The sequence below is a fragment of the Panulirus ornatus genome, chromosome 13 (genome assembly GCF_036320965.1).
Source record: "Panulirus ornatus isolate Po-2019 chromosome 13, ASM3632096v1, whole genome shotgun sequence".
Taxonomy (NCBI): Eukaryota; Metazoa; Arthropoda; class Malacostraca; order Decapoda; family Palinuridae; genus Panulirus; species Panulirus ornatus.
Genome location: NC_092236.1, coordinates 10,424,833 through 10,444,517, shown reverse-complemented (window position 1 = coordinate 10,444,517; position 19,685 = coordinate 10,424,833). Strand labels below are relative to the sequence as shown.

Here is a 19,685-nt window from a genome sequence, read left to right as displayed (position 1 = left end):
TTCGTTTCCAGAATTGGCTACACTGCTGACGTTGACGGCGCTGCAAAACACCGAGCGTAACGGTGGCCGCTGCATGGGAATGAGACATGTACAGTCAGAGTTGCTCATATGAAGTCACGCTGTGAACATGGCCAAATTCTTGCCCACTTGCACGGTGGAAGTGCAGCAGGTTACCATTAACTTTTGTGGTCTAGGGGAGAGAGAGAGAGAGTATAGTGATCATGTCTTGCCACAGCGAAGCGTGTACTAACGGATCAAAAAGTTCAAAAAGATCAAAAATTTAAAAACGATTGATGTGGGTAGCCGCTCTGGACATTCTCCGTCGGTGAAGTTTGTACGACTATAAACATTTCGATCTATTCGCACATTGTCTGCACTGGCAAGACAATCAACATTCTATAATAAGAAATCTGTGAATTTCAGATCTATTTTTGCTCTTAGACCACGAAAATGGAATGACAACGCGCAGCTCTTCTTTGGGATAAGTCGACAAAGGTGTGGCCATTTTTATAGCCTGACTGCAAATAAGTGTAAAGGTTGCAATCCCATGCAGTAGCGACCAATACATTCAACGTACCTAGGGGAGAAAGAATACTTCCCACGTATTCCCTGCGTGTCCTAGAAGGCGACTAAAGAGAATGGAATTGGGGAGATGGAAATCCTCCCCTCCTGTTCTACTTTTCCAAAAGAGGGAACAGAAATGGCGCATTCGTCTGTTCTTGACGCAATTTCGCTATCACGGGAAATGGCGAATATATATACATATACATACATATATATATATATATATATATATATATATATATATATATATATATATATATATATATATATATATATATATATATTTTTTTTTTTTTTTTTTTTTTTTTTTTTTTTTTTTTTTATACTTTGTCGCTGTCTCCCGCGTTTGCGAGGTAGCGCAAGGAAACAGACGAAAGAAATGGCCCAACCCCCCCATACACATGTATATACATATGTCCACACACGCAAATATACATACCTACACAGCTTTCCATGGTTTACCCCAGACGCTTCACATGCCTTGATTCAATCCACTGACAGCACGTCAACCCCGGTATACCACATCGCTCCAATTCACTCTATTCCTTGCCCTCCTTTCACCCTCCTGCATGTTCAGGCCCCGATCACACAAAATCTTTTTCACTCCATCTTTCCACCTCCAATTTGGTCTCCCTCTTCTCCTCGTTCCCTCCACCTCCGACACATATATCCTCTTGGTCAATCTTTCCTCACTCATTCTCTCCATGTGCCCAAACCACTTCAAAACACCCTCTTCTGCTCTCTCAACCACGCTCTTTTTATTTCCACACATCTCTCTTACCCTTACGTTACTCACTCGATCAAACCACCTCACACCACACATTGTCCTCAAACATCTCATTTCCAGCACATCCATCCTCCTGCGCACAACTCTATCCATAGCCCACGCCTCGCAACCATACAACATTGTTGGAACCACTATTCCTTCAAACATACCCATTTTTGCTTTCCGAGATAATGTTCTCGACTTCCACACATTCTTCAAGGCCCCCAGAATTTTCGCCCCCTCCCCCACCCTATGATCCACTTCCGCTTCCATGGTTCCATCCGCTGCCAGATCCACTCCCAGATATCTAAAACACTTCACTTCCTCCAGTTTTTCTCCATTCAAACTCACCTCCCAATTGACTTGACCCTCAACCCTACTGTACCTAATAACCTTGCTCTTATTCACATTTACTCTTAACTTTCTTCTTCCACACACTTTACCAAACTCAGTCACCAGCTTCTGCAGTTTCTCACATGAATCAGCCACCAGCGCTGTATCATCAGCGAACAACAACTGACTCACTTCCCAAGCTCTCTCATCCCCAACAGACTTCATAAGAATATATATATATATATATATATATATATATATATATATATATATATATATATATATATATATATATCCCTTGGGATAGGGGAGAAAGAATACTTCCCACGTATTCCCTGCGTGTCGAAGAAGGCAACTAAAAGGGGAGGGAGCGGGGGGCTGGAAATCCTCCCCCCTTTCGTTTTTGATTTTCCAAATGGAGGAACAGGAAGGGGGCCAAGTGAGGATTTCCCTCAAAGGCTCAGTCCTCTGTTCTTAACGCAACCTCGCCAACGCGGGAGATGGTGAATAGTATGAATATATATATATATATATATATATATATATATATATATATATATATATGTCAATTGGGTCAAGTCAATTGGGAGGTGAGTTTGAATGGAGAAAAACTGGAGGAAGTAAAGTGTTTTAGATATCTGGGAGTGGATCTGGCAGCGGATGGAACCATGGAAGCGGAAGTGGATCATAGGGTGGGGGAGGGGGCGAAAATTCTGGGAGCCTTGAAGAATGTGTGGAAGTCGAGAACATTATCTCGGGAGGCAAAAATGGGTATGTTTGAAGGAATAGTGGTTCCAACAATGTTGTATGGTTGCGAGGCGTGGGCTATGGATAGAGTGGTGCGCAGGAGGATGGATGTGCTGGAAATGAGATGTTTGAGGACAATGTGTGGTGTGAGGTGGTTTGATCGAGTAAGTAACGTAAGGGTAAGAGAGATGTGTGGAAATAAAAAGAGCGTGGTTGAGAGAGCAGAAGAGGGTGTTTTGAAATGGTTTGGGCACATGGAGAGAATGAGTGAGGAAAGATTGACCAAGAGGATATATGTGTCGGAGGTGGAGGGAACGAAGAGAAGAGGGAGACCAAATTGGAGGTGGAAAGATGGAGTGAAAAAAATTTTGTGTGATCGGGGCCTGAACATGCAGGAGGGTGAAAGGAGGGCAAGGAATAGAGTGAATTGGAGCGATGTGGTATACCGGGGTTGACGTGCTGTCAGTGGATTGAATCAGGGCATGTGAAGCGTCTGGGGTAAACCATGGAAAGCTGTGTAGGTATGTATATTTGCGTGTGTGGACGTATGTATATACATGTGTATGGGGGTGGGTTGGGCCATTTCTTTCGTCTGGTCTGTTTCCTTGCGCCACCTCGCAAACGCGGGAGACAGCGACAAACCAAAAAAAAAAAAAAAAAAAAAAAAAAAAAATATATATATATATATATATATATATATATATATATATATATATATATATATATATATATATATATATATATATGGGAAATCCATGTATCCGCCTGCTAGAGGTAACACTTCGAGGAATACGAAAAAAAAATCACTTTCGACGGGGCCGTATTATCGTCGCAATACGAAGAGTACAGCGTCGACGAAAGCTCAATTTACACAGCTCCTATGAATGGCGCAGTCTCGACTGCAGGAACACGATAAACGGAGTCCTTAGGTTGCATTGATAGTAGTTATGATAATAATAACACATATATGTAAATGCTAAATAACCAGGTAAGCATCTCGCGGCTCATCTGGGCGATAAAGTCCTCTCGGGTCAGCCCACAACGCATGGAGAAATTGCACAGAGGGAGCGGCGCGTGATTGGACTTTATTCCCAAATGAGTTGCCGAGACGCGGGGGTTCCAATCACCGCTGCTCTAATCTGTGGAATTTCTCTTTGCAGGATGTGGCGCTTGACGGCGACGCTGCTGCTCCTGGCTCTGGCCTCAGCCACCCCTCAGGGAGGTTACTTGCCTCCACGGCCAGACCCAGTCTGTAAACCAGTCACTTCCGTAGTCTATAGCACTCGTGTCCAGACTTCCGTGCGAATACAAACAGTTAACCAGGTCAACACTCAGTACGTCACCACAACGCTGGTCAGGCAGCAAGTCGTACCAACAACTCTCTTCAGGACTCGCATCCAGACCCAAGTCCAGTACCAGACTAGTGTGATCCAGCGCACTACCGATCGCGTCATTGACCGAGTGGTAACACAAACTGTCCCATCACCACCTCGCCAGGAGACTCGTTATGTTACGTCCACCCGCGTCGTCCCGCAGGTCAGCTACGTCACCCGCACACAAGTACAAACACAGGTAGTACCTGTCGAGGTCACTCGCACACAGGTACAGACCGTCTACCAGCCCGTCACTAACTACCAGACTCAAGTTCAAACACAGACCCGAGTCGTGTCCATCCCCGGCCCTGATGTCGTTCGTACCCGCGTCCAGACCGTCGTTCAAACCTCCATTGTCAGACGTCAGCAGCCTGACAACACGCGTTATGTGACGTCAACACGCGTGCAACAGGTGGTGCGGACCAGCGTTGTTCGTGAACGCGATGTTATCAGGACCAGCGTTGTTCAACGCCAGCAGGTCATCCCCTACACTTCCGTCAACACCCGTTACGAGAATGCTTACGTCACACGAGAGCAGGTCGTCACCAGGACCAACGTTGTCACTCAGACAAAAGTACAGACTCAGGTGGTAACTCAGGAAGTCGTTCGCACACAGGTGGTGCCCACCACCATCTACACCACCCGCTACGAGACACGGGTCCAGCCCTTCACTCAGGTCCAGACCGTCGTCAGTACCCAGTATGTAACCCCTGCCCCTGTAATCCGAACCCAAGAACAAACCCAAACTTCTGTGGTACAAGTACCCGGCCCGGACCGTGTAGTAACCCAGCAGGTGGTACAGACCCAACAGCAGCAAAAGATCGTCTACCAAACCATCAACCGGACCCAGCAGGTTACAGTTACACAGACCATCACAGCCACCTGTGGCAACACAGGATACAGTTACCCAACGCCGGCTCGTCCTTTCAATATTAGAGGATAAGAAACATGGTTTTTACGATATAGATTTCAATGCTTTCTCACGAGTAAGAAACCAGTTAACAGCTGAAAAGGAAATCTAAACAATTGCGACATTCCTTTTAACCAATCAGTCTACACACTGTGCTCATGTTAATAATATGTACTGTGGCACAGAACTGTATTTATATATTAAATATACATTAGAAACAAGTTTTTCTTTCCAATTCTTTTTTCAGTTTGACCAAAGACAGATTCCAGTAAGTATATCCATAAGATAGTCCACATTTATATGAAATACATGTACCGCAATATCCATATGTAATGCTTGCAAAGTAATCTTCTGAAAAACTTTACACTTTCTTTCCCTTACAAATCTCTAATTACATTTCTCCATAGCAGGATGAACGTCCTATTGCTCTCCTTCCTGGTGGGTTGCGCGCTTGGACATTCGGTGGATCGACAACGGCGTCAGGTTTATGGCAATGGACTGAATCTTCAGCCATCCCACGGATACCTACCACCAAAACCACAGCCCAGCTGTTACCCCTCTACCGTCTACCGCACCCAGACGCAGTACTCCACTCAGGTCATCCCCTCCACCGTATACAACACCCAAGTCCAGTATGTCACCCAGACCTCCGTCCGCACTCAGCAGGTCTACACCACTGTCTATTCTGAGGTCGTACGTACCCAGGTGGTGCCCTCTATCCAGTACCAGACAGTCACGGTCACCCGCACCCAGGAGAACACCCGCACACAGGTCATCACTCTCCCGCCTCAGGTCAACTACGTAACCCGTACACAAGAGGTAGTCAGGACACAGGTACAATACCAAACAAGATATGAAACTCGCACGCAACAGGTTCCTACAACTATTATCAGGAACGTTGTATCCACATTAGTCGTACCCCAGCAGGTGGTTAGCACCGTCTACCAAACGCAGACGGTCACTAGGACCCAGCAGCTTCCTGGACAGACCCGTACTGTGGACAGAACCCAGTACAGCACCATCTACTCTACCGTCGTCGTACCTGGTCAAGATATCGTGCGTACATCTACCGTAGTTAGGACCAATGTTGTTACCCAGACCATCACACAACCAGGCCAGACCCAGGTCATCACCTCCACCCAGGTGGTTCCCGTCACCACCACTATCTTCTCCCAGGTGGTGCTAACCAACACTCAGACACAATACGTCACGCGCACCCAGGTACAGCAGCAGGTGTCCACTGTCTACCGTACACAGCAGGTACCACAGTACGTCACCAGGACCGTCACTGTACCTCAGCAGGTGATCAAAACACAAGTCTCAACACAGGTGGTACCCACAACCATCTACAGTCAACAAGTGGTACCATCTGTCATCAACCTACCTGCCCAAACCCAGTACCGTACAGTCTACCGTACTGTTGTCAGAACCCAGCAGCTTCCAGGCCAGACCAGAACGCAGTACCAGACCAGAACCGTCTACAACACCAACTACGTCACCTCCACCGTCTACGACCAGCAGTACAACACCGTGACGGCAACTAAGACTGTTAAGCCCTACTGTAAAACAGGTTACAACTACCCAAAGCCGTCCAAACCATTCAATTACGGTCGTTAGAATATGAACTGCCACCTACAACACTGAGATAAAACGATGTCTCGTTCAGTGTCACTTCAGCTCGTGTCTCTGTATATGTTCATTGACAAGAGAGGCAGAAAAATGTGTACTACAGTAACACACTATGCCCAATAATAACTAAATGAATAATACATTTTACAGAGGTACGAAATATGACTCCAATATTATAATTATTTAATAAATAAACATAGGGACGACTTCATACGTCTTTCATCCGTCACTCCCCGTAGAACAGTCCTCCCACCGCCCTAAATTTAACCAGATATATATATATACATATGTATATATATATATATATATATATATATATATATATATATATATATATATATATATATATATATATATACACCATTCATGTTAGTGAGGCAAAGAAAATAATTTGGTTGTTTTGAATAGTATCAACAAACCTACTACAGTCAAAGTGACAATTATGTAACATGCATAAATCATACCCATGACTCAGGCGTAACACCGCGTTACTTGTCATCTCTAAGTCTTTCGGTGTTACACCTGACCAGTGTACATTTGCACCCCAAAGTAAACATTAAATAGATTACTGTTATTTTCATGGCTGATCTAAAGAGGACTCAGAAACACCCTTTTCATTAATGGTTCTAAGAAGACTCCGAAACATTCTTTTCATCAACGGTCTCAGGAAGACCCTGAAACACCTTTTTACATCAACGGTCTTAAGAAGACCCTGAAACACGCTTTTCATCAACGGCCTCAAGAAGACCCTGAAACACCTTTTTACATCAACGGTCTTAAGAAGACCCTGAAACACGCTTTTCATCAACGGCCTCAAGAAGACCCTGAAACACCCTTTACATCAACGGCCTCAAGAAGACCCTGAACCTGAAACACGCTTTTCATCAACGGCCTCAAGAAGACCCTGAAACACCTTTTTCATCAACGGTCTCAAGAAGACCCTGAAACACCCTTTTCATAAGCGGTCTCAGGAAGACCCTGAAACACCTTTTTCATCAACGGTCTCAAGAGGACCGTGAAACTCCCTTTCATTAATTCTACTCTTACCACAAAAAAAGAAAAGCGTTTGCTCAAAGGTTAAAGTAATTCATTCACCATCTCTACCAGTGAAAGTGATCGTAAGAAATGTAAACACATGCTCTATGGATAGCCTATAATACACACTAACGTTGCCGCTCGCTCCACTTTACCGACCTGGTGAAAGTCCTGCCAAGTGTTCCAGTCAATTTCAACCCAATAATCTAAGCTTAACCATTTATGAAATGTAACTAGAGGCATTATGACTACACAAAAACCTAAATGAATTTCAAATACTATTAACATGCTGCATAATCATAATATTAGACTCACTAAAAAGTATCCGTTCTAATCTCATATGATACTCGACGCTGTGTACCGAAAATACCGCAAGTCCTAAAGATTAACTAAATAATGATAATGATAATGATAAATAATAACAATAATAGTAATGATGATAATAATGATAACAATAATAATGATAATAATAATAATAATAACAATAATAATGATGATAACAGTCGTTATCATTATCATCATTACAGTAGCAGTAGTACTATTCAAAATCTACATAGGTGTCAGTGACTACATCCAGAGCAACATGCAAAGATGTACGTAAGCACAACAATACGTACTGGAGAAAAACCAGGGTGGGTTCCTACCACCAATGATTTACCCATCCTTCTCCTTCCTATCTCTCTCATCCACACCAATACTCCACGGAACTCTTCATCAGGTCTCCGCCGGAGTCCTGTAACACCCGAGAGTATTCCCACCAGCAACAGTCAACAGTGAGATATCAACAGCTCTGTCCCCCAGTCACCTGGACTTGGACTGGCTGTTGGCAGCTGGAGTATATTTCTGCGCTTCGTCGGCAGTTCATGGAGCGACCGAACTTGTCTTATTTCTGGGCTTCGTCGGCAGTTCATGGAGCGACCGAACTTGTGTGTGTGTGGGAAGACGACGAGTCTTTTATTTCATGGGGTCGGGGGAGGCTGTAAATCGTAAGCTGAGCTTTGGGGAAAGTAAGTATGTACTCATCTTTGATTACCTACGACCAATTGCTATGAGAGAGTCCTGGCTTTACACCCACGACCTTCTTCAGCACCAAGGCTTCGCTGATTCCAGGGGCATGGAAATATAGACTCCTCTGGAGTCTGAGAAGTACAATGACGAGACTGTAATCCCAATGATGCAGTCTCGCCAAAGGTGACATTTTGCCCGTGGCGTATAACCTTGATCAGGCCAGAGTCAGGCAACAACTGCTATGGAAAGCATTCTTTTGTAACTAAACACTGAGTAAAAGGGGGGAGAAGGGCGGGGGATGTCTCGTTAGTGGAGAAGGGCGGGGGATGTCTCGTTAGTGGAGAGGGGCGGGGTATGTCTCGTTAGTGGAGAAGGGCGGGGGATGTCTCGTTAGTGGAGAAGGGCGGGGGATGTCTCGTTAGTGGAGGAGGGTGGGGGATTGTCTCGTTAGTGTAGAATGATGCTGTAGTGAGTCACAGTACGGTCCTCTGATGCCTTCAGGTAGGTAAAGGCCTACAAGAGAAAGCTTCCCAAACTTACCACAGATCCCGGGAGTGTGGACGCAGAACCGGCTAAATGAGAAAAATCTGGACAGAGTCGGTCAGCTGGCAATGAATCCAGAAGGATGAGCGGGAATACATCGAATGTTCCTGTTTCTCGGAAACCATTAGGAAAACAGCTTGGTCAACCTGCCACATCTCACCATCCCAGGGTTCCAAATCAGTGAAAACACTTCAACTACAGTAACATACACACACACACACACACAAACACACACACACACACACACACACACACACACACACACACACACACACACACACACACACACAGATATACAGATATATATATATATATATATATATATATATATATATATATATATATATATATATATATATATATATATATATATATATATACAGAAGCAAAGATATACATCCATGAACACATAAGAATGAAAATAGTAAAACATATATATAACTTAAGGCAGTCGTGCATTGATTATGAGAAAGAATAACAGTATATGAATGGTGTAAGATGGGGTGTGATAACGGAAAGACATGCACGTGCAATCGCAACGTGATTGAAGTTCTGAAGTACGGGTTGGAAACCCTAGGCATGCGTGCCAAAGGTGGCACACGAAGATACCTTGTATGGCAATGGTAATGATAACGATTAAAGCCTAAAAATAATAGTTATGTATCGTCTTGAATTACTACTTTACACCGAATTTACCTCAACTTACAAATAAACTAAAACGACCACAATAAACACTATTAAAAATTGTAGTACTGTAGCCTACATTTGGAAAAAAAAAATAATGGTGGCACACGCCTAGGGTCTTGCGAGTAAGAGCGGCACCCGTATAGTATATGCTGTGATGAGCCACAAAGAACTACCCTCGCATGGATATGAAAACACGTGGATGGCTTGCGGAACAAAAGCAGCAGCAAGCAGCAGCATACACGTAGCCAATAAAGATAAAACTGTGAAGTTTGGGTTGATATGAAGGTAGGCTGAGGTGACAAATAACCAGGGCGAAATGACTGTCAACTTTAGGTTGCCTGTGAATGTAACGCAAGAACAAAAAAATTGAATGTCCTTGCTCGAGGGAAGAAGGCCTGGATCGGAGCTTCATACAGTGTCAGGAAGATCAACTAACGCCAGAGAGAACTACTGGGCTACATCACATCGTAAGATTTAGGTAAATCATCCATGTCACTGGGAATGTTAATGAAGCCAAAACAGGACAAAAAAAGCTTCGAGCTGAGAGAAATGCACATCAAGGAGGAGTTCGTGGGTAAAGGAATTTTCAGACGAATGATAGAGCCCAAAGATGACAGACCTAAGGACAAAGAGTGCCAACATAATGCAACCGAACATTATCAAAATGATGTGACGACCAGGAAAGACGCAGACGGGCCGCAATGTTTGGTTTGCAAGAGGACGTGCAGTACAAGAAGGATTCATTCCCAGAGGAAGACTAAAGCACCAGGAATAGTTTGGAGGCTCTAGGTATACGTAAATGGTATTCTGAGACAGCCAATGACAAAGTCAACTCTGTAAAAAAGAGAAAAAAAAGGACAGAGGAAATCAAGAAGATACAGAGGAAAACAAAGGCCACCTTTTGAAAGTTCAGTTACTACAGCCATTTTTTTTTCCGTACAGCGCCGAGTACCTCTCTCTCTCTCTCTCTCTCTCTCTCTCTCTCTCTCTATATATATATATATATATATATATATATATATATATATATATATATATATATATATATATATAACCGATACCGAATCGAAACTTCGAGTGATTCATAATCAGTATATGAAATTCATTTACCTTTAATTTGCTTCCGTAAGTTTCTTCATCGCTTGGTCGCAACCTACCACGTTTTAGAGACATGAAATATTAAGTTGACACTAAAGAGAAAAGGTGAATAGGGGAAGAACGACACTTCGACACAGCTATGACTAAAGTAAACCGATCCTCCCCGGTCACCTTATCAACAGGTATGACCAGTAGTAATACCACATTTACTCTTTAGAATCCACAGCAGTCATTATCAAGCTGGATGGACTATGTGTAGCAATAGAAAGTAAATCTACCGACGATCAAGCCCTTTCCGTAAGTCCTTCTCACAAGAGGATCATGACGTCAAATACACAGACTTGTTAAACTGGAATGACACAGAAAACCATGAAAACAAGAACAGTAATACTGGGGCCGGTCGTCCGCCAACCGCAACTCGCTGACCTCTCTTTCCCTCTTGCCATCCACCATCCCCCCTCCCCACAAACGTCCTTCCTGCACGCCCCTTCTCCTCCCGCCGACCCACTATAAATACTTTATGTCCAGCGGTAATTCGTCAGACTCGCTTTACCCTTCCTAGCGTACGTTTCCTTCCTCCTGAATACTCTCAAAACTACAGAAGGTAGGTACTTACTTCTCACAGTGCCGTTATGCTCTCGGTGTTTTATGTACGGAAAACTTTGCTTCTGATCGAGGAAAATTCTGGAAGCTGCACACGATGGCGGTGAAATACTGTGAGTGACATCTCCACAAACAACAGAAAAGGCAAACACAGTAGACTATATATTATGTTAGTGCAACAGTGGTTATACTCGATGAAGACTGCGTTCAAATAAGGCTAATCAGTTTTCTCGTAGAGAATAAGGACAGAGTGATGATGAAAAAGATATTTACAGACCTGAAACATAAGAAAAATAGATCATCAACATGCACGTCACCGGAGAGCTTATCACACGCTATTCCCTTCTAGTATACTAAAAAACTACGTATACTGAAGTACATGTTTATCCCCTTTTATCATCCACTCGTTCATCCTAAGATAGTGTGTGTGTGTGTGTATATATATATATATATATATATATATATATATATATATATATATATATATATATATATATATATATATATATATATATATATATATATATATATATATATATATATATATATATCCCTTCTAACCCACGGGGAAATGAAACACGATAAGTTCTCAGGTGCACTTTCCTGTAATGATCACATCATCAGGAGAGATACAAAAAAGAAATATAACAGTCAGTTGATATCTCCCCTGATGATGTGATTATTACGCGAAAGTGCACTTGGGAACTTATCGTGTTTCACCTCCCCGTGGATTAGTAAGATTGTACATCGCTGGGTTGCAACAGCCGTCGTCATCCACCTTGTCCAAAGGTAACATAACAAATATGCGAATCATACAAAACAGAGCAATCAGAATAATCACTGGCTATTTAACAACCATAAACACGCAACACTTACACAATGAATCAAAGATTCTCCCACTACAACCTCACCTAAGCAGGTCTGGCGCTCCGTTTTTTTTTTTTGCAACAACACAAGACGCTTCCGTCCCGACTACTCTGTAACTAACCATTAGCCCCGACAGATATCAACCGTTTACCCTTGCTTCACACTTCACAAATACCCCTCCCACCAAATCCCCTTAGAAAAGTAACACCCACAAACATAAACACACCGGAATGTCCGACAAGCACTAAACAACCGCCCTCCCAACTCACTTTTCAACGCAATCCCTCACCATATGCACGCCCACCTGAAGCACACTCCCCAGGTATAGACGAGCTACACTTTTCCGTCTACGCTCTATTTACCACCCAGTGTTCGCGTGTGTGTGTGCTGCCTCCACCTGCAAGTGGTAATACCGCCAGAGGAAAGACAGCTTCGACGATGCTGCATCATCAGCAGCACAAGGGAAAAAGTACAGCATCGTCGAGGAATTTCCTGCCCTAAAAGACCCCAACTTACCCCATTGCCGCGCGGAGAACTTCGAAGCGGCAGGAACACCAGAAAAAGTGTCCTGATGTTGTATATGATAATAATGATAATAATTATATTAGGCAAATACTATATAACCAGGTAAGCATCTCGCGGCTCATCTGGGCGATAAAGTCCTCTCGGGTCAGCCCACAACGCATGGAGAAATTGCACAGAGGGAGCGGCGCGTGATTGGACTTTATTCCCAAATGAGTTGCTGAGACGCGGGGGTTCCAATCACCGCTGTTCTAATCTGTGGAATTTCTCTTTGCAGGATGTGGCGCTTGACGGCGACGCTGCTGCTCCTGGCTCTGGCCTCAGCCACCCCTCAGGGAGGTTACTTGCCTCCACGGCCAGACCCAGTCTGTAAACCAGTCACTTCCGTAGTCTATAGCACTCGTGTCCAGACTTCCGTGCGAATACAAACAGTTAACCAGGTCAACACTCAGTACGTCACCACAACGCTGGTCAGGCAGCAAGTCGTACCAACAACTCTCTTCCGGACTCGCATCCAGACCCAAGTCCAGTACCAGACTAGTGTGATCCAGCGCACTACCGATCGCGTCATTGACCGAGTGGTAACACAAACTGTCCCATCACCACCTCGCCAGGAGACTCGTTATGTTACGTCCACCCGCGTCGTCCCGCAGGTCAGCTACGTCACCCGCACACAAGTACAAACACAGGTAGTACCTGTCGAGGTCACTCGTACACAGGTACAGACCGTCTACCAGCCCGTCACTAACTACCAGACTCAAGTGCAAACACAGACCCGAGTCGTCTCTATTCCCGGGCCTAATGTCGTTCGTACCCGCGTCCAGACCGTCGTTCAAACCTCCATTGTCAGACGTCAGCAGCCTGACAACACGCGTTATGTGACGTCAACACGCGTGCAACAGGTGGTGCGGACCAGCGTTGTTCGTGAACGCGATGTTATCAGGACCAGTGTTGTTCAACGCCAGCAAGTCATCCCCTACACTTCCGTCAACACCCGTTACGAGAATGCTTACGTCACACGAGAGCAGGTCGTCACCAGGACCAACGTTGTCACTCAGACAAAAGTCCAGACTCAGGTGGTAACTCAGGAAGTCGTTCGCACACAGGTGGTGCCCACCACCATCTACACCACCCGCTACGAGACACGGGTCCAGCCCTTCACTCAGGTCCAGACCGTCGTCAGTACCCAGTATGTAACCCCTGCCCCTGTAATCCGAACCCAAGAACAAACCCAAACTTCTGTGGTGCAAGTACCCGGCCCGGACCGTGTAGTAACCCAGCAGGTGGTACAGACTCAACAGCAGCAAAAGATCGTCTACCAAACCATCAACCGGACCCAGCAGGTTACAGTTACACAGACCATCACAGCCACCTGTGGCAACACAGGATACAGTTCTCGTCCTTTCAATATTAGAGGATAAGAAACATGGTTTTTACGATATAGATTTCAATGCTTTCTCACGAGTAAGAAACCAGTTAACAGCTGAAAAGGAAATCTAAACAATTGCGACATTCCTTTTAACCAATCAGTCTACACACTGTGCTCATGTTGATAATATGTACTGTGGCACAGAACTGTATTTATATATTAAATATACATTAGAAACAAGTTTTTCTTTCCAATTCTTTTTTCAGTTTGACCAAAGACAGATTCCAGTAAGTATATCCATAAGATAGTCCACATTTATATGAAATACATGTACCGCAATATCCATATGTAATGCTTGCAAAGCAATCTTCTGATAAAATTCACACTTTCCCTTACAAATCTCTAATTACATTTCTCCATAGCAGGATGAACGTCCTATTGCTCTCCTTCCTGGTGGGTTGCGCGCTTGGACATTCGGTGGATCGACAACGGCGTCAGGTTTATGGCAATGGACTGAATCTTCAGCCATCCCATGGCTACCTACCACCCAAACCACAGCCCAGCTGTTACCCCTCTACCGTCTACCGCACCCAGACGCAGTACTCCACTCAGGTCATCCCCTCCACCGTATACAACACCCAAGTCCAGTATGTCACCCAGACCTCCGTCCGCACCCAGCAGGTCTACACCACTGTCTATTCTGAGGTCGTACGTACCCAGGTGGTGCCCTCTATCCAGTACCAGACAGTCACGGTCACCCGCACCCAGGAGAACACCCGCACACAGGTCATCACTCTCCCGCCTCAGGTCAACTACGTAACCCGTACACAAGAGGTAGTCAGGACACAGGTACAATACCAAACAAGATATGAAACTCGCACGCAACAGGTTCCTACAACTATTATCAGGAACGTTGTATCCACATTAGTCGTACCCCAGCAGGTGGTTAGCACCGTCTACCAAACGCAGACGGTCACTAGGACCCAGCAGCTTCCTGGACAGACCCGTACCGTGGACAGAACCCAGTACAGCACCATCTACTCTACCGTCGTCGTACCTGGTCAAGATATCGTGCGTACATCTACCGTAGTTAGGACCAATGTTGTTACCCAGACCATCACACAACCAGGCCAGACCCAGGTCATCACCTCCACCCAGGTGGTTCCCGTCACCACCACTATCTACTCCCAGGTGGTGCGAACCAACACTCAGACACAATACGTCACGCGCACCCAGGTACAGCAGCAGGTGTCCACTGTCTACCGTACACAGCAGGTACCACAGTACGTCACCAGGACCGTCACTGTACCTCAGCAGGTGATCAAAACACAAGTCTCAACACAGGTGGTACCCACAACCATCTACAGTCAACAAGTGGTACCATCTGTCATCACCCTGCCTGCCCAAACCCAGTACCGTACAGTCTACCGTACTGTTGTCAGAACCCAGCAGCTTCCAGGCCAGACCAGAACGCAGTACCAGACCAGAACCGTCTACAACACCAACTACGTCACCTCCACCGTCTACGACCAGCAGTACAACACCGTGACGGCAACAAAGACTGTTAAGCCCTACTGTAAAACAGGTTACAACTACCCAAAGCCGTCCAAACCATTCAATTACGGTCGTTAGGATATGAACTGCCACCTACAACACTGAGATAAAACGTTGGCTCATTCCATGTAACTTCAGCTCGTGTCTCTGTATATATTTATTGACAAGAGAGGCAGATAAATGTGTACTGTAGTATCACACTATGCCCAATAAAAACTAAATGAATAATACATTCGAAAATAGATCGAAATGTCTCCAGTATTTGAATTATTTAATAGATAAACATAGGGACGACTTTGCACCGGCTTTCATTTAATTCTTGAAACACACTCAAACAAGGATCTCTGTGGTGTGGCGGTTAGCGTAACTGATTCCGAGTTACGCACGGGGTCGAAGTGTTTGAAAGCTTGGATGTGGCAGCGGCCTACACCTAACCTAGGCGATCATCCTCTCCTTGGGGACACTCGATAAATGCGGAACTGGTTAGGCTAAGGTGTGTGTGTGTGTGTGTGTGTGTGTGTGTGTGTGTGTGTGTGTGCATAAGAGGGAAGAAATGCCACACGTACACGGTGAAGAGATGGGGCAACAGGAGAGTAATTCTCTCTCCCGACAATACACAAACATTTATCACTTAAGCTTCGTGAGCAGTTCCATATCTACAGGGGATTTAATCGCCCAAGTTTGGAACACTGCTCACACATCTGGGTGACTCTGTTCACTAGAGTGGAATCTTAGGCCTTCCGTCTCGTTAGGCCTTCCGTCTCGTTAGTTTCTCAGCCATCACATCTCGACCTTCCCTTTCCATACGCCGCGATGCGGCTGCTTTTGACCACTGTTATCATGAGTTGTGTGCATGTGTCCCTACTAAGAAGGTTTGGACCACTGGCAAGCGTTTGCCTGCTGCTCCCCAAAGCAGCCTAAGCATGCAGGAAGGTGTAAGGCAAACACAGGATACAATAAATTGGAGCGATATGGTATACAGGAGGCGAAGTGCTATCAACTGACTGAACTAGGGCATACAGAGCAGCCGGAGGAAACCACAAGTGAAAAAAGTTTTGTACGGGGCTGGATGTGAATAGAGCTCTGTGGAGTCCGGGAATAACATATGACATCTAGAGAATGAATGTGAGTGAATGAGGTCCTTCCTTAGTTTGTTCTTAGCGCTACCCCGCTAATGTGGGAAACGGTGAATTATAAAAAAGTAAACATATATGTTTAAAAACCTGTATTCAAATCTGAACCCCTTGCAGTTTCAAAGCCACACACACAAAAAAGCATACCATCCTGCAAACGAGTCGATCAAATATAAAAAGCCATATAAAAAAAGTATACCATCTTGCTAACGAGTCATCTACAAAGCCAACAATTTCTAAACAACAGATATAAAAAAAAGAACCGGTCTTCTGAACCACTAGAACAAAAAAAAGACGTTTGCCAATCTCGTAACCTCATTCTAACTAACCGGTCGTAAGAACTGGTCAAGCAAACACAACATTCATGTAAACTGTGTTTATTCCAAAAAGGTAGTCAACTGAAATGGAAGTGCAACTGTCACGTCTAGTGAACTGCTCGTATTTTGAAATACGATAAGATTACATGAAATCTATGGGCTTACAAAAACAGGAGGGGAGGATTATTTCCCATTTTCCAGGGGACCTTGTCGCTTCAAGGCTGCGTTACTTCCTGCAAGAGGAGATAATGGATTCCATGGAATGAGAAGTTCTTCGACGTATCTCTACTCCCAATGATATAGCCTAGCGAAAGGCGACTTTTCACTTGTCGTGTAACATTATGATGGCGGGGTTCGGTAAAACATTTTCACTGAGTTTACCTGTAGCGTCTATTCCATCCCCTTTTGTCCAGCCTCTATTTACCGCCTTGCATCTGCCATCCCTCCTCTAATTCAAGCTGTAATGCACTTTGCAAGCAGGTCTCGAGGGGTCTCCCATGCTGTCTCGCTTCAGCTCGACACGTGTCGTGTATACGCGTAAGATTGTGGGGACTCGTTGGTCATATGTCCCCTTGAAACAGTTCTCCAAACATATCATTTATATGCATTTTTTGAAACTGTGACCTTGACATTTGGAACTATAAATCATTATTTTTTTTTCTAAGCCACCAACATACATTATGGACACACTGGTCAACATAAGGTAAGGATTTAGGAGGAATTACAAATTGCTGTATGGCAAATTCACCTCTACTTTCCAAGCCGTTGGTCACATTGAAACCGAGGCTGTAAAACGGGATTCAGGTGAGCTACAATGATGTTTGCATTGCCTGCCGGAGGAGAGCAGAGAACTTCAGATGATTATGAAAAATCACCCACTTCCTGTGCATCTGTCATGAGTCAAGGGTCACAAGTCATCTCACGCGAGCCACACGAAACAAGTTCATGGGAGAGGAGAAAAGGTGTAGTCATGGTGGGTGCTGTGCGTGAAAGGTTTATGATCAGGTGAGACTCTCTCCTACACGGAGAAATGCAAAGATCTGCCAATCATCGGCTGCAGCTGTCAGAAGCGGGGCATCAGGATGAGAGTGTGAGGAAGGTGAGATATCTGGTCACTATGGAGGAAATTAGGTAAAAACAGTGTAAGGAGGGACTCGGCGAGGCAGAAATGGGCCGTTATTTCTTCTGTTCGCAGCGCTGGGTGTGGCGGCCGGCCCCGAAGCGTGGTCGGTCGACTGTTTGTTAAGGCCACCAATAAAGTGTTGAAAACGCTCCCCAAACAAGGGTCATCTCAGGCAGTGAGCCAGAGCGGAAACGCCCGGCACTTCATAATGGGAGTGAGGCGGAAATTCCAGTTTTCGTTGGAAAGTTAAGATCCAACTGAGAATGGATGATGAAACTCAAGTCGCTGTATAGCTGGACAACACGCCGATGGAGGAGGCCGAGCCTTAACCATGTGCAAAGGCCTTCGCGAAAATGGTGACTAATGATAGACTTCAATATCAGACAGGATGATGGTTCGGTCCAGCGCGGAAAACAGTCTCAACATGTTTCAACGTGGAGAGGTTTTTTTAAGAAAAATAACATGGCAGTGCCGAACGGGGATATACGAAAAATAGACACCAATGTGGACTGTTGCAGAAACGAGTGAAACAGAAAGAACAGACGAATCTAGAAGAATGTTCTGCAACCCAAGGCAATCACAGCAAACAAAAATAACGATCATAATAATAATCAAAAGTTAATTAACTGAAGCGTAGACACACAAGGCTTTATATGCCCCGTTGCACACTCGAAGGTAAAATACGCCGAAGGTAGACTTGGGAAGCTAGCCCCAGATTGGAAGAAAGAAATGAGTACCCTGACTTAGACTGTGGATGGTCCGTGTCAGGAATATTACAGATACGTGACAGATTGCACTGAAGTACTCCATTGACGCTGTTGCGGTGTAAGACGCAAAACGCTTCAGAATTAGTCAAACTCTATGTACCTTACGAAAGGAGAAAAAGGCCTGTTCACTTATATATATATTTCTTTTTGTCAAACATGAAGTCTCTATGTTTGGACAATTTCGAGACAGTTTCAAAATAAGTTTTCTTTAAATAGTACTTTGAATATTGTGAACACACATGTTTCATCAAACCCCTTTGATATCATTCCATGTCCCCCCAAAAAAAAAAATGTCTTCGGAGACACGACTCTGAAGAGGTGACTGGAACGCTCGAACCCTTGATCTTAGCTCAACAGGTAGATGCAAAAATGTCAATGGAATCAGGATGTTGAAATACTTTAGGTCAAGTGAGACTATTAAAGTGCACGGTGAAAGTGAACCAACTCAAGCCAAGACTTGGCCGCCATTTGCGTCTCCTACAACAGGGATACACACACACACACACACACACACATCATCTGCCTCGCATGTGATCCAGCCACCAGTGACTCTTCACTGGGCTATTCTTGCAGACCTTCATTTATGCCAAGGAGGAAACTGCATAGGAGAAAAAAAAAAAAAAAAGAGGTTGAACCCAGATATAATTGCGTGCCAGTATGACTGGTCTAACGTGACTAAATCATTTCTAATGACATAAGCCGAGGTATATAGAAGGGGAGCAAACGAAACGCAGACA

At 44.6% G+C, this 19,685-nt stretch overlaps 2 protein-coding genes across 3 annotated transcripts in view; both read left to right on the top strand.

The window, feature by feature from the left end:
- Nucleotides 1-6,533, top strand: part of LOC139752556 (uncharacterized) — a 7,558-nt gene extending 1,025 nt beyond the window's left edge. Inside the window, exons 2-3 of the mRNA XM_071668319.1 lie at nucleotides 3,571-4,722; nucleotides 5,101-6,533. Coding sequence (XP_071524420.1) covers nucleotides 3,572-4,722; nucleotides 5,101-6,310 — 2,361 coding nt within the window. The 5' untranslated portion in view covers nucleotide 3,571 and the 3' untranslated portion in view covers nucleotides 6,311-6,533. The remainder of the gene's footprint in view (nucleotides 1-3,570; nucleotides 4,723-5,100) is intronic.
- Nucleotides 6,534-11,232: 4,699 nt separating this feature from the next.
- On the top strand, nucleotides 11,233-15,916 carry LOC139752726 (uncharacterized). 2 transcript variants are annotated; one of them, XM_071668569.1, is made up of 2 exons: nucleotides 11,233-11,297; nucleotides 14,477-15,916. In XM_071668569.1, exon 2 carries the CDS (start codon nucleotides 14,481-14,483, stop codon nucleotides 15,684-15,686), a length of 1,206 nt encoding a protein of 401 aa, XP_071524670.1. In that variant the 5' UTR covers nucleotides 11,233-11,297; nucleotides 14,477-14,480; the 3' UTR covers nucleotides 15,687-15,916. The 2 variants fall into 2 exon arrangements, with proteins under 2 accessions (XP_071524670.1, XP_071524671.1); XM_071668570.1 differs by having other exon boundaries at nucleotides 11,237-11,297; nucleotides 14,480-15,916.
- Nucleotides 15,917-19,685: the final 3,769 nt, after the last annotated feature.